The sequence below is a fragment of the Bactrocera latifrons genome, unplaced genomic scaffold (assembly GCF_001853355.1).
Source record: "Bactrocera latifrons isolate USDA-ARS-PBARC rearing strain unplaced genomic scaffold, ASM185335v1 scaffold_147, whole genome shotgun sequence".
Classification (NCBI taxonomy): Eukaryota; Metazoa; Arthropoda; class Insecta; order Diptera; family Tephritidae; genus Bactrocera; species Bactrocera latifrons.
Window position 1 is genome coordinate 621,103 of NW_017534930.1, and position 13,740 is coordinate 634,842.

The window sequence follows — 13,740 nt, forward strand, 5'->3', positions numbered from 1 at the left end:
TTACTCACTTCGCATGTATATCCAGATAGCATTTTTTCCTAATAATAATATTCTATTGTATCATTTAATTTTCGGAAACAAGAAAATACAGACAAACTGCTTGGGCGGTTAATTTTTTTTCTCTTCTATGTATTATAAGGTCATACTGTGCGGCTTATTTATGTAATTTTTTTGACAAGTTCATTATTATGATTGTCTCCATGCAGTCGGCATTAACACATTCAAAACTTAATGCAGCAGCTGTTACTGCATCCGCACGTCAAAATTGTGTAGCGCATTTCCGATAGGATCAAGTGCAATAAGCAAATCTGTACGAGCATAAGTGACCCTGTAAGAAAGCAAATCCATAAATACACAACAGATTGGTTTAAGCAAAAAACCAACGAATGCACTGAGTGTTTAATTATGAAAAAAGCTCACCTAACTCTTTATATAAGTACACACTTTAAAAGGTTAGGCCGTCTACAGCAACAAATAGAATCCATGACGAAATGTTCTGCGGGTCGGGATAAATTAAGCGGTCTTTTAAACATTACTAAACATGTCGAATGGAATTCGAAATTTCAAGAGGAACTCTATGCGACGATGATTATAGTGAGCCGTTCCATTTGAAACAAAACCAAAAACGCCTACATAATCTACAAAAACCTTTTAGAAAAGTGAGTACATTTTTAACTTGTCAAACATTTTTCGGAAAAATGCCGGGCTCGCAATAAAGTGTTCAACTTTTGACAGAAACCATGAGCAGTAAAACTTTTATACAAAAAAGTTGTAAACATAATATATATTACAAGCATTGCGCTATATAATATCACTGCTGTTATATAATATCCGTACTATAAGTTGAGTTAGGTTAAGTTGTGAGGTTGACCTTGTGTGAAAGATAGGGATGGATCTCACTCGGGCAGTTATGCCTATCCATAAAATCTTAAAAATTATAATTTGAACCTCATAGATCGGCGAAGCGTTTTGAGCTACCATAAATATATTAAGCCAGTTAATAAAATAAAAGTAAAGGCCTAGGTGCGTTGCATTGTTAGACACTACCTAACTACCTACCAGCCAGATTTGACGAAACTGCTTATACAGGGATATTCCAATATGTATGCCTTGCTAAAGCTGGGCAATAGAACAAAAAGTGCCTAAAGGAAAAGGATGCCAACTTACCCTTTTCAATACAGCTTTTGTCAAAGGGCGTTCCAAATATTATCCGTGCGTCAGCTTATTTAAAAGTTTTCAATCAGAACATCTACAACACTGTGAATAAACGTGAATTGAATAATATTTGTAATATGTATAGGTAAGGTTAAGTTCGATGTTAGATCCAGGTATCGACTTGGATTACGATATGCAGTAGTGTGTGAAGACATAGAATTATAGCTCCTGTATCTAGTCTTATGAGTCGGCAAATCGTCTTGTGTTCATTACAAATTTACTTAGGCGTTTAATTTCTATACCAGGTTTAATTTCAATTTCAGGTATAGCTTGAACTCTTTGGTCTCGTAAACGCAGGACAATCAAGATGAAAGTATTGAAAGGTTTTCCCCTCAACTTCTTGCACACAGCTTTTGCAGCTGGCATTCGGTTATATTCTCAACTTTACAGCATGTGTGCCGATATGACAATGGTTTGTTAGAATCCCAACAACTAGGGAGAGGCTAGCCTTACTGAGCGGATCCAGTTCATTGGATCATTATGTTAGATTTCGGTTCAAAAGAGTTTGTAAACTGCGCATGAATTGAGGGTAGCGCAGCACTGCCCAAGCTACTGAGAATACCAACTATTTAGTAGTAGAGAGCACGAGCAGAATGTAGTACTGACACGTTCCCTTTCTACTGACAGTAGAGCTAGGGTGCCTTCCTTGCCACCTTTCCTAGTCTTATCACAAGTCACTCCTTACCATAAGACATTCTCTATAAGCACTGTAGGAGATCTCAAGTCTAGTATACGCCGCCCTGTTATCAGATTCCTTAGTCTTCTCTGAGGAGGATGCACACTAGACCCGCAACCTCGGCTTGAAAACCACTGCAATAGTCAGGAAGTCTAAAATTGAAGTTGATAGAGAGTTTCTGGCGATATACATATATGTATATCCACCATCCTTCCCCCAAGGTTTAAAGCGAGAATTTCCGAATGTTTATATGCGTGCTTATCAAGAAATTATATTATATTACCATGGTTTTGCAATAGTAAGGCTTTCTACCTAGGACGAGCCTTAAATACTTCACCGTATCTTTAGATTAAAGACGGATGTTTCCGCTTCACGGCAGTACTGTCTCCGGAATCTTGCATATCCTAGTAAAATATAAACAGCTTTACATTCGAGCTCACTCTTCTTAAAAGTACACAATTGAATGCCAAGCGATTGCCTTCAAGCAATTGTTTATAGATTCCCTACGATTTTATTTCTTACAAGGCTGTACTTCAGCTCTCTTTTTCATGTCGCTGTTGTTGCATTGCTAGATCAAGCTTGCTCACAGATATTTATTTAATACACAGTTGCGTGTGGTTCCCCTATCCAGTTTCACCCGCATTTTCGTTGCTAAAACTACTTTCGTGCCACACACCAGTACATATTTGTTGAATGGGGCAACTTAACAACTTTTTGATTTCTGCACGAAATTCGGTGTAACAACACTGTGTCGCCGCTGCAACAAGACACGCGGAACTTGATGAATGCGGGGAGGTGGCGGTCTGCCCAAGTGGTTGTGTCGAATTCGCGTGTCAGCCTATCAACGCCAAGTGTGGCACAATGCTGGCGCTGCCGCTCTATTTGCTACAAAACTTTGCTGATTGTTTCGTTGTTGTTGCCTTTCTGTTGTTTGCTTTCGACAACAATGTGTTGCACAAACTTTTAGCAGCCCGTTACGCGCAGCGATTTTCGTGCACATGCCGTACGTTTGTGAACACATTCATACATACATATATCGATTCACAAGCGTTCCGAATTCGCAGCGCCCATGTGGGTTGTATGCATGAGCTTTCTATTGCCTCACTGCCCGCTCTCGTCCTCTACTATGCGGTTGGATCGCAGCCAAAGGGTTTTACACGCTAACAAAGTGTTCAGTTGAGTAAAAATCGCTGTAAGCAGTACACACATTGTCGATAGTTGTTGTTGCTTTGAGTTTTATTCTTTATTTTCCCTCTCCAGTTAGTCGCCACATTCTCCACCATTGTACTGCCATTGATATACTGTATACTTGTATGTATGTACATATGTAACTGTAACTAAACACAAAATTGTGATTGCAATGCAAGCTGTTATTGTTGTTGTATCAGTCTACAATACAGTTGGCAATTTGTTTAAATAACTTAATAGAGTTGGCCAAATCTAAAAGTAGATATGGCTTAGCATTGAGCCACTGACCTCTAAGGTCAACAGAAATCAATAGCCAGTCTAAGGCACAAATAAGTCGAATTATTGCAGTTACATAAAAGTGGGACATATTTAAATACGTACTAACTATATATATACCAAGTATAGTTCGGTTTCAAAATACCAAGAAGTGGTAAGCTATGAACTAAAATGAGATAATGCCACCAACCAGCCTAGCAGGAACTGGTATTAATGTCTCAAAATGGTCTACCAGTCGAGCGCTCAAAATARAGATGTGCGTCCTTATCACCTTCGAGTTCAAAGCTGTTTTAATATCAGTGGCGGGAATATCATTTGGGCTGCTTGCTCTTCGGTTACCGCGAATGTCATTATGGAATATTATTTTTGGTAAGTTCAAACTATATTGGTGTTTTAGGCATAACTATGGACCTGCGTTCAAAGCCCTGTAAGAGATTGCCTTTGGCGCTTATAACAGGATCGGCCTTTTAATTCMATCTAACCTAACCTGGTTGCCGAACCTCGCTCTGGATATCGCTTCTCTGCTCACATACCTTCGTGAGAGGCTTGGAAAGGAAGGATTCTTTACAGGCGAGGAGCCTTAAACTTTATYTAAGGTTGGATCAAAGTCCAGTTTTAGAGTTCTTGATCATAGAGGCATCTTCCATGTGAAGTTGGTTGCCATAAAAGTAGCAGTAGTTCTACAGTTGTAGCGAGTTATAGTTATGCTTCTAGGCTAAAAAGTGACAGTCGTATAATTATACCCCTTTTCTACTCTTGCGTCTTTGCCGCGCGTACTGGAAACGTGAATTGCATCAGCTGCTCACCAGCGGCTCACTACATAAATGTGTATAAAACTCTATGCTACTCACCTAGTGAGGTTGTGCACTGGACTTGGAACCCGCCACATAGAAGTCACTCCCAATGAAAAAGAAACCGGGACCATGAATCCTATTTTTGATCAGCCTTGGAATTCAACGCAGAATCGCTCTTGTCAACAGGTTTCATTTTAAACTAAGTATTCAATTGAAATGTAAAGTCCTCTCCCAACGATCAAAGATCAAAMTCTATAAGTCSCTCATCATTCCCGACCTGCTTTATGATGTATAGACATGGACAATGACATCATCTGATGAGTCGGYTTTAGGWGGGTTCGTGAGAAAAGTTTTGCGGAAAGTGTATGTATATCTGCGGCAGTAAAGAAGACAAAAAAGAAGATTAAATGCAGCCTCCATCTGAGTAATAACGATCTAGTCTATCTATGATAGGGCAGCGATATTAGCCTTGAGTTCGCTCACTTTAYACCCACGACCATTGAGGGGATGTCYAAACACCTTACCTTCACCGTYGAATTATTTCACTGSTTTGGATGCCTGGCCACAGCGGTATTGCAGGAAGCTAAAAGCCASATGAGCTKGCTAGGACAAGTACTCAATACAAGTCTCAATAACTGCGGAATGGGAACTGCTAGCAGTTCCGTAAGCATTTGGATTGTGGTTCATTTCCGGATTGTTTGACTTCAGGCCAACTCGGAAGAGGTCTAGGGGACTCTTCCCTCACACCCACATGATCCTTTTCAATGGCTGTAGGAGCTCTAACTGGACACTGTTCGATAGGGGTTCAAGCAGTAGGAATCAAYATTTAATCGAACGTTAGCAGTATCAGCTGTTTGAAAGATGTTTACATAAATCCAACAACAACAATTTCAACATTTCATCCTCGAACGTGATGTGTTTGCCAGATTGAGGCAAAAACTGGTATCTCATATCTTTAGATATGCATATGAATAGCGAAAAAATAAATAAAGTAGCTAAACATTTTTWGATAATTTCAGGGCGATTTTGTCGATATATGATTGGCTTCATAAAATACAACATAAGACTCTAAGTATGATCACCCGCCATGCTGACGGATCATCCATCTAACCAAATTTCCATAATCAAAATAATGTTATAACAGCCAGGAACAAAGGCAATAGTGCAATCTTGCTTTTATAATTGTGGCAAAGATGATTATTCTCGTATTCCAGGGTGGTGGACGGAAGTACAACTCATCAGCGAGTACGAATTAAAGTTTAGTGTCGTGAGAATATCAATCTTCAACAACATTTAGGATGGTTAAGTAAACCAAATCCGATTTCGTTATCATAGTTTTTCAAATCAATCAGCGCTGAGATTCTTTGTTTGTTTATAACATTTATTTATTGTTTATGTGATAAAAATACTGTTGAAATTTTTAGCAGAAATGTCTAAAAAGTACCAAAATAAATACAAAAAGAAGAAAAAACGTTAACTTCGGTTGCACCGAAGCTAAATACCCTTCATGGCTGCATTTATATTAGTAACTATGTGTTCAGTTTGTATGGCAGCTATATGCTAGAGTGAGCCAATCTAAACAATTTCTTCGAAGGCTACATTGTTGCCTTATTTTCTAACCTATACCAAATTTCGTGAAGATACCACGTCAAATGCGAAAGTTTTCCATACAAGCCCCTGATTCCAATCGTTCGGTTTGTATGGTAGCTATATTCTATAGTGAGCCGATCTAAACAATTTCTTCGGAGGCTACATTGTTGCCTTAGAAAATAATCTGTAATAAATTTCGTGAATGTATCTTGCCAAATGCGAAAGTTTTACATACAAACCCCTGATTCCGATCGTTCAGTTTGTATGGCAGCTATATGCTAGAGTGAGCCGATCTAAACAATTTCTTCGAAAATTACATTCTTGCTTTAGAAAATAATCTATAATAAATTTCTTGTATATATCTTGCCAAATCTGAAAGTTTTCCATACAAGAACTTGATTCCGATCGTTCAGTTTGTATGACAGCTATATGTTTTAGTGGTCCGATATCGGCAGTTTCGAAAAATGAGCAGCTTCTTTAAGAGACAATGACGTATACAAAATTTCCAAACGATATCTTAAAAACTGAGGGACTAGTTCGTATATATATAGACAGACAGACGGACRTGGCTAAATCGACTCAGTTCAACATACTGATCATTTGTATATATCCTCAATAGGGTCCCCGACGCTTCCTTCTGGGTGTTACAAACTTCTTGACAAACTTAATATATCCTGTTCTGGGTATAMTTAAAGCACTAAATCTTCCCACTATATGTTGATGAACAATAACTGTYCACTATTCCATTATCGAGTTATAGCTCTCTCTCGTAAGACAAAAAATCCTTTGGGCCGTTTGATTTTCATGAAGTTGCAAAGAAATGGATCTTAAGATTACATGTTATTTACTTTTAATTGCTAAAAATCTTTTACTAGAGCTGTTTTGTTCGAAYTACTTAGATGTTCTAAAATTATCTCTGATCTGATTTCTTTCTCTTTGGAGATTTGATCAAGCAGTCAAGTGTATGTAAAATAAGGTTGTTATTAAGATAGACTACTAAATTCGGTGAGGTTAAGTATAGTCAACAAATCAGTGCTCAATCGTTCTCTATTTAAGAGAAGGTATCAATGTCCTCTAATGCTAAGTTAAAGCATATACTAATGTTCGAGGAAGCTTTTAGTTATACCATTTCTCTTTAAAGTGTATCTTGCCTCAAGATCAATTAAGTAAAACACAAGGTTTTTATTTTCGTCTAAAAGATATATTATCAATCATTATTACTACATATTTAACACACCTCTTTATACTTATAGCTAAATAGGTTCATATATATCCGTATATAAGGACTAAATGTAGTTTGCTTTGTGAATGATTTTCTGATTTTGTGGAATATTTTAAGCAAATGGAAGACTAAAATTACAAATTTTCTCTTTGCATATATATTACTTACTATATACAAATGTGATACTATATATTTACAACGAATATAATTATATTGCGCAAATTTCAACAACAACATTGAAGCATTAACATATGTGTTTATTCTCTTACAGAGACTAGAAATTCTAAAAAAAAAAAAATCTAGCATAATTCTTAAGAATTAAAGGAAKCACTTAATTARAATAGATATTTTGGAAGAATTCAGWAATTTACTATTGCCACAGCTTAGAATCTATAATACAAGTGTTGATTTGTTATATTTTACATGATTCTTTTTCATCATTTCAGATTTTGATTGTTTGCGGTGATGACATAAATTTCGCTAGCAATATTTATTGTCGTTTTATATTTATTTTTTGTTGTGTTTAAGGCCAATTTTGGACTTATATTTTTATGTACACGGGAATCTTTTTTACACCTTAATCTACATCACAGTTTTGAGTTTTAGTTACAAAACTTCTGCAAGTTTCTTGCTGGCGRCTACTGTGCGCTCGAGTTCTCAGCAGAATCATCTGGGTGGGCAAAAGCTGAAGTAAGGAAACAATTTGCAATGGAGCGAGTAGAAGCGCTTTGGATCCTTTGCCAAATCGAAACCGTCCACCTTGACGACATTCCACTGATTTCGCATGTGCGCATAGCTGAAGGAAACCTGATCCGGAAAAGTGTCCGGACGTATGTGCTCCATGGGCTCCAAATGTGAGTGGAAGTTCTCGACAATGCGCAGCGGCACTTTTAATAAATGTTCTGTAAAAATAAGAGATACATTTAATTAATAAATAATAAAAATTATAAGTGAATGAGATTATCCATTAAAATGGAATGAGAATGTTTCTAAAATTCCGTTAGTTTGGTTGTAATGTACTTTAATGCTACATTTAAWGCGAAGTTTAGGAGTATAGGTAGGTAAGTGGGAGTGCAGGCCTGTTGTCTATCGGGCTCAATTAGCACTTGATGTGCCATTTTGATACACTATTCGTAGAAYCTTCTGTGTCTGCTATCATGTTTCACCTTCTCTCTCAAACTATTTTGGGGYTGCAATGAAGTTACTTATGTCTGATATGTTTTTAGTAGAAATCCATTCAAGGTTTGGTGTTTGATGTGTTTGATTCCAAGTGTTTTGTGTCGGATTTGTGCTGGGCTGGGCATTCACAGAGAAAGTGGAAAATTGTTTCCGTGTTCCCTGCTATTCCGCAGCCTCGGTAAATGTTGTTGTAGGGCATACCCATTTTGAACGCATGCTCCCCAAATGGTCAGTGTGCTGTTGTGGTAGCTGTTACTCTGTATATACCTTTCCTTGAAATATTTAATAAGTTGTTGGTTCTTTTCTGTCATATGTTGGCCATAATTGTTTATTTATGATGCATTTTGTAATGTTTTTCCATCTGTTATTTGCAACTTGTTGAAATTGTCTATTGATATCTCTTTTGATGGATCCTAGCGGGTTTAGTATTAGCTTCACCTCAGATTCGTTAAGGAAAGATCCTGACTTTGTTAACTAGTCTCTGTAGACTAAGATGGTATCCTGCTCCCATATTGAACCTCTTCCCATTCTCGTCTAGATGGTATCCTCACCTTTTGGGGGAATGTAGTCTGATTTAATAATGGTGARCTTGTTTAGGATTACACTATGTCCGTAGTTCTGCTGATTTCAACCACCCAATTCTTTTATTCTTATAGCCGCAATAGCTGCTGTTGTGTGAATAAAGATGTTCATGGGTAGTTGATGCAGGACCGCATTGAGCGCGTCAGTAGGAGTTAACTGCGCTCCAAACCGACAATAGCACTTAATGCCATTTATATACAGCATCCGTGGAAATTGTCGCCAGGTACAATAACTGTGAACAAGAATACACTAAAATTCTATCATCCTTCAAGGGAATATCTGAAAACTTTGAACACTGCGTCGCAGAGTCCACTAAGCTCATGTATCGACGAGGGAGGCTGCTCTCCGTCTATATTAGCGTTAGGCTAACGGACCTAACACTACAGTGTTTTCAGACAAAAATATCTCTTTTTAAGTTGGCAGTATACGTTCTGCTACGAACTGCAGCCTCTTTTACAGAGGTAAGCATTCACTCTAATAGCAAGGCGGCAATGCAAGCGCTTTGCTCGCTCACCATGCGCTCAAAGATAGTCAAACTAGTCATCATCAGTCTCGTTTGGGTGCCTTGTTATAGCAAATTCAACAATGAGCTTGTAAGATTAGCCACCGTCGCACCACTTACATCACAATGAGAATGATTTGGATCCGCATTGATATCTTATATAGTATTCAAACACTGGACTAATGGACCTCGYGTGCGCTTAGCAAGCATTGGTAGATAAAAGTATCGAATACTATTTTATTAATGACAACTATATAAACACTATCAGGCATCAGAAGATTTTCTAAGGGCCTCTGACAAATAAACTACCGTTCCGTCTMGGTCTCAATTGGAAGGAAGTTCCCGTATTCAGTAGCAATTCATTTAATTAATTGAAAGTAAACCAACTCACCGATGATAAAGCCCATGGTGACGTCATCAGGAAATCGTATTTTCCGCCCGATACTAATGAATTTGCCACCGCCGGCTATTGGTAACATTTTCATAGTGAGCGCACGACTCAGACAGAAACCAGCGCCGCCAGTTGCGAACCAAAACGAAATCTTCTCACTCGCTGTCTTGTTCTTATGCGTTGTTGTAGGGTACTGTTGTTTGGGATAAAAATTATATATTAATTTTTGGATTGTATATTAGCAATAATAAATAAACTTACACTATCCAGATGTATCTCCAGCGGCGAAAAAATACTCGGCTTGCCGAGGTACCAATCAACTGAAGGGCTATACTCGTCCAAGAGTTTGACCAAACGTGGAACATTCACATAGTTGTCATCATCGAAATGGCAAAACCATCTGTAAGTAATTAAAAAAGTGTGACATATGAATAAACAGTAAACGCTTTTCACATCTAACACAACATCGGATGGCAGTAAATGCGGAAATGTGCTCTACTATAACCGCGAGATCGCTCAATTATGTCATTCACACGCACTCATAATTGCATTCATTCGTTCGCTTATTGCGCTCGTTCGCATAGTTCGTTCACACATTTGAATTTGATACTTGTGCGATTGCGGCTAATGGCTGGTACTCACTCCTCTAGTGGTACTACAAATATTCATTTTAGTTAAGAGCTCCTACGGGTGACGTATGACTCTGGATGTTAACCGTTTCTCATGCAAATACGAATCGTTTGTTATATATTACGCAACAGGAAGTGGATAAAAATTACATATACATTACTACTGTTCATTAGTATTGGTATATAGTATACTTTAAAAATTAAATAGTTTTCTCATTATTTATTTTTAGAGTCATGATTTTAGGAATTTTTTGAAACCATTTTTTCACCGAAAATATATTTATTTAAAGAAATTTATTTCTTTCGAGAATAAAAATATCAGTTCCACAGACAGTAAGTAATCAAAAGTTGTTCTTCTATAGAGATGATTTCACTTTTTAGAGAGAATATACAAATTTCAGTTATCTAATACTGAGAGACTAGGTCGTGTACAGACAGACAAACCGACACATGTTTTTGTCGAACTCGACACATCTCGTCACGCTGATTATATATATATATAGTATATATAAATATATATTTTATAGCGTTTCTATCCTGGTGTTGCGAAAACATAATAATAATCCATGGTACGGTAAGTAGGCAGGTACGGTGGCTATCTGAGGATGCATCCTAGAGGCCTTTAGGAGGCCAATTGTGAAACAACAGTGACTGAAGTCCTCTAACTCTCTCATGTAATCTCTGAGAAACCTTTTGCTTCTGATGAAGATCATCGGTATCAAAGTTGGCTTCACTTTTGATGCTAGAACTACATCCCAAACATTTTTCAAATATATGTATAAACAAAATTTCCGAGAAAAGTTTTAAATTAAAGTAGGGAAAAATATTCCTAAGCCCTTGTCTAGATAACGTTCCTTAAAACTAGCTTTACCAATTTTAGTCAGCTAATATTTGAGGAATCAAGTATTACACCATTTCAAAAAAAAAAAMAAAAAAAAAAAAAAAATATTTTTCTTAAAATCGCCTGGTCTAGAGTGCACGGCATGAGGTCTATCCTTTAAATTTTTTTTTTTTTTTTGTTTTTTTTTTTTTTTGGAAAATTCTACAGTTACAAATTTTGCAAGCCAGATAAATTCTCCTCAGAAATCTTGATGATATCGACATAAGTATCGAATGGCGACTGCTAATCGATGCCTCAAAAGTGGGAAACAGGGAAGGTAGTAAGTCTCAGTTGCTGTAAGGTAGAGGCAGTTGTTACTAATAAGCTAATGAGAGCTGTCTTAGATTCATAAGTAAAATAAGTTCTCATCGCGGTCATCCAACATAGGCGCAGGAAACGTGCAGTTTCGACGGAGTCAGACTATAAGTAGAAGGTTGTCAGATGTGTGGTAACCCTACTGGGCTGGGCTGGGCTTACAAAAAGGAGCTTAAAGTCGTTTGGGGACTCGTTGCATGCTGGACATATATTTGATATGTCGGGGTCGATTCTGAATAAGTAGGAGTATAACCTGCTACGGTATCCAAATTCGAATCTCGCGGCAATTCGGGCTCGTCGTCTGTAATGGGGGGTGGTTTGAATCAAAGTACGCCATTCACTGAGATGGAGTCTTTGAAGGTGTACATGGCTCCATTGTGCATTGTGGTCAGTGCATGCCTAAAGCTAGTTGCGTCCGAAGTCTGGTCGGCGCATTGTCTTATGTCATCAACATAGTTGAGGAAGGACCTGTATGGAGAGGAGCTCATTATGCTCCTTAGTTCCTATGTTCGATAGGGGACATCTAGAGGCATCCCGTTATAGTCCGGAGTGCCGTGAACTTGCATATAGTTCTGCTTCTGCGTTTCACTGCATCCATGCGACCACATTGGTCTGTCTWCGCGTGTGGCTCTACTTATATACGCGAATTAGTCACATAGTTTTTATGATATCCCTCGGAAATTTTGTACACATTCTTTTTCCCACTAAAAGCTGTTCATTTGTTGAGACCACCAATATCAGACTACTATAGCATATAGCTGCTATACAAACTGAGAGATGGGATACTTGTGTGGAAAATTTTTGTATTTGAGAAGATAACTATGCCATCGCTACAATCTCGAAACATATCGTTAAGATCAGACTTATATAGTATGTAGCTGTCATACAAACTAAAGTATCAGAATCGAGTTCTTTTATGGGARACTTTTTTTATTTGACAAGATATCTTAACAAAATTTGTTATGYTTTATTGTCCTCTTGGCCTTGAATSTCSAAAGAAATTGGTCAGATCGACCGTCAGCTATAGACCTGGCATATAAACTGACTAACTCCAGTGTGGACTGACTCAAGTTCAAGCGGCCAGGTTGGCTAAGTMATGYCGTCCGAATGGATGAAAATAGGSMATCTCGGAAAGTAKTCGACGCAACTTCGCCGACGGAAGCAAGKGAGGGGAAAACCTCCACTCCGTTGAGAAGACCAGGTGGAGAAGGAACTGGCCAGACTTGGAGGCTCCAGTGAAAAGGAAAACGTTTACGGTCGGTATTACTACCTAAGCGGTATCTACACCAATAAAGAAGAAGAAGAAGTGTGGTGGGTCTCTGCACGAACGGAGAGTATAAATTATTAATGTTTTAATACGCCTGCAAAAGTTCTTGATTTTCCCACACTGCATGGCGCAACATACATGCTGCTATAAAAGTGTTGCAAAAGTGAATGTGCTACAATAATTACAGCTATGTATATTAAATAAATATTTGTGGCAATTAAGAAACATTAACATTAATTATATTTCAAAGAAAAGCAACACCGTGCGGTTGACCAAGCAAAACTATTTAATTATGAATACACACATACACACACACACATGTATGCCGCTTTATTGGTTAAAATTTTCCACACAATTGATTGGCTCTTTATAAATTCTTAATTATTGGCCACTTTAGTGAATGTTGTCATGCCATGCATTGTTGTTATTGCGAATTTAAACAGCCTTTATGAAAAAGCAATTATGTTCGATTATTATTAAAATTATGAAAGTTGAAAAAACCGTGGCTAATTTACACACACAGACATGTAAATAGCAAGTAGATATATGAATACATACATATGTATATGGCATATGTACAGTTGTGTTCACAGGCAAAAACTCACAGACATTAAACCATTTAACGCCTAGCTTAATGCGTTTAATCAGTCGAAAGCCAACGCCACACTGTGTTGCAATAACAAAAAACACAGGCGCTATTCGAGAGCAAACGGAAAAATGCAAACAGGAAACAAGTGACAGCAATTGGAGCGGCATCATTAACAGCAACGCCACAGAAAAACACCCAATTTTTTTTATTATGGCGCAAATGTTTCACTTTTTTTTTTAATTTTTTATTGTTTTACTTTTGCGCAACAATATGTCGAAYTAATTGCGGTCTGCCACATCAGTTGGTTGTAGCACAGCAATTGCGCTGAGTCTACAGTTAGCTAACGGGCAGGGCACATACGTTTCACCACAAGTAGACAATACATTGGTATCGTTCAAAGCACCAGCGTCCAGCCACTTCATCACTTTACTGTTGTGCGTTGCCT

General features: G+C 37.8%; 1 protein-coding gene across 2 annotated transcripts in view; it reads right to left on the reverse strand.

Annotated features, from left to right (window-relative positions):
• Positions 1-6,924: 6,924 nt before the first annotated feature.
• Positions 6,925-13,740, reverse strand: part of LOC108965727 (fringe glycosyltransferase) — a 124,943-nt gene continuing 118,127 nt past the window's right edge. For both annotated transcript variants that reach the window (XM_018928317.1, XM_018928316.1), the window contains exons 5-7: positions 9,877-10,015; positions 9,616-9,808; positions 6,925-7,863 (exon numbers count right to left, since the gene is read on the reverse strand). In XM_018928317.1, coding sequence (XP_018783862.1) covers positions 7,628-7,863; positions 9,616-9,808; positions 9,877-10,015 — 568 coding nt within the window. In that variant the 3' untranslated portion in view covers positions 6,925-7,627. The remainder of the gene's footprint in view (positions 7,864-9,615; positions 9,809-9,876; positions 10,016-13,740) is intronic.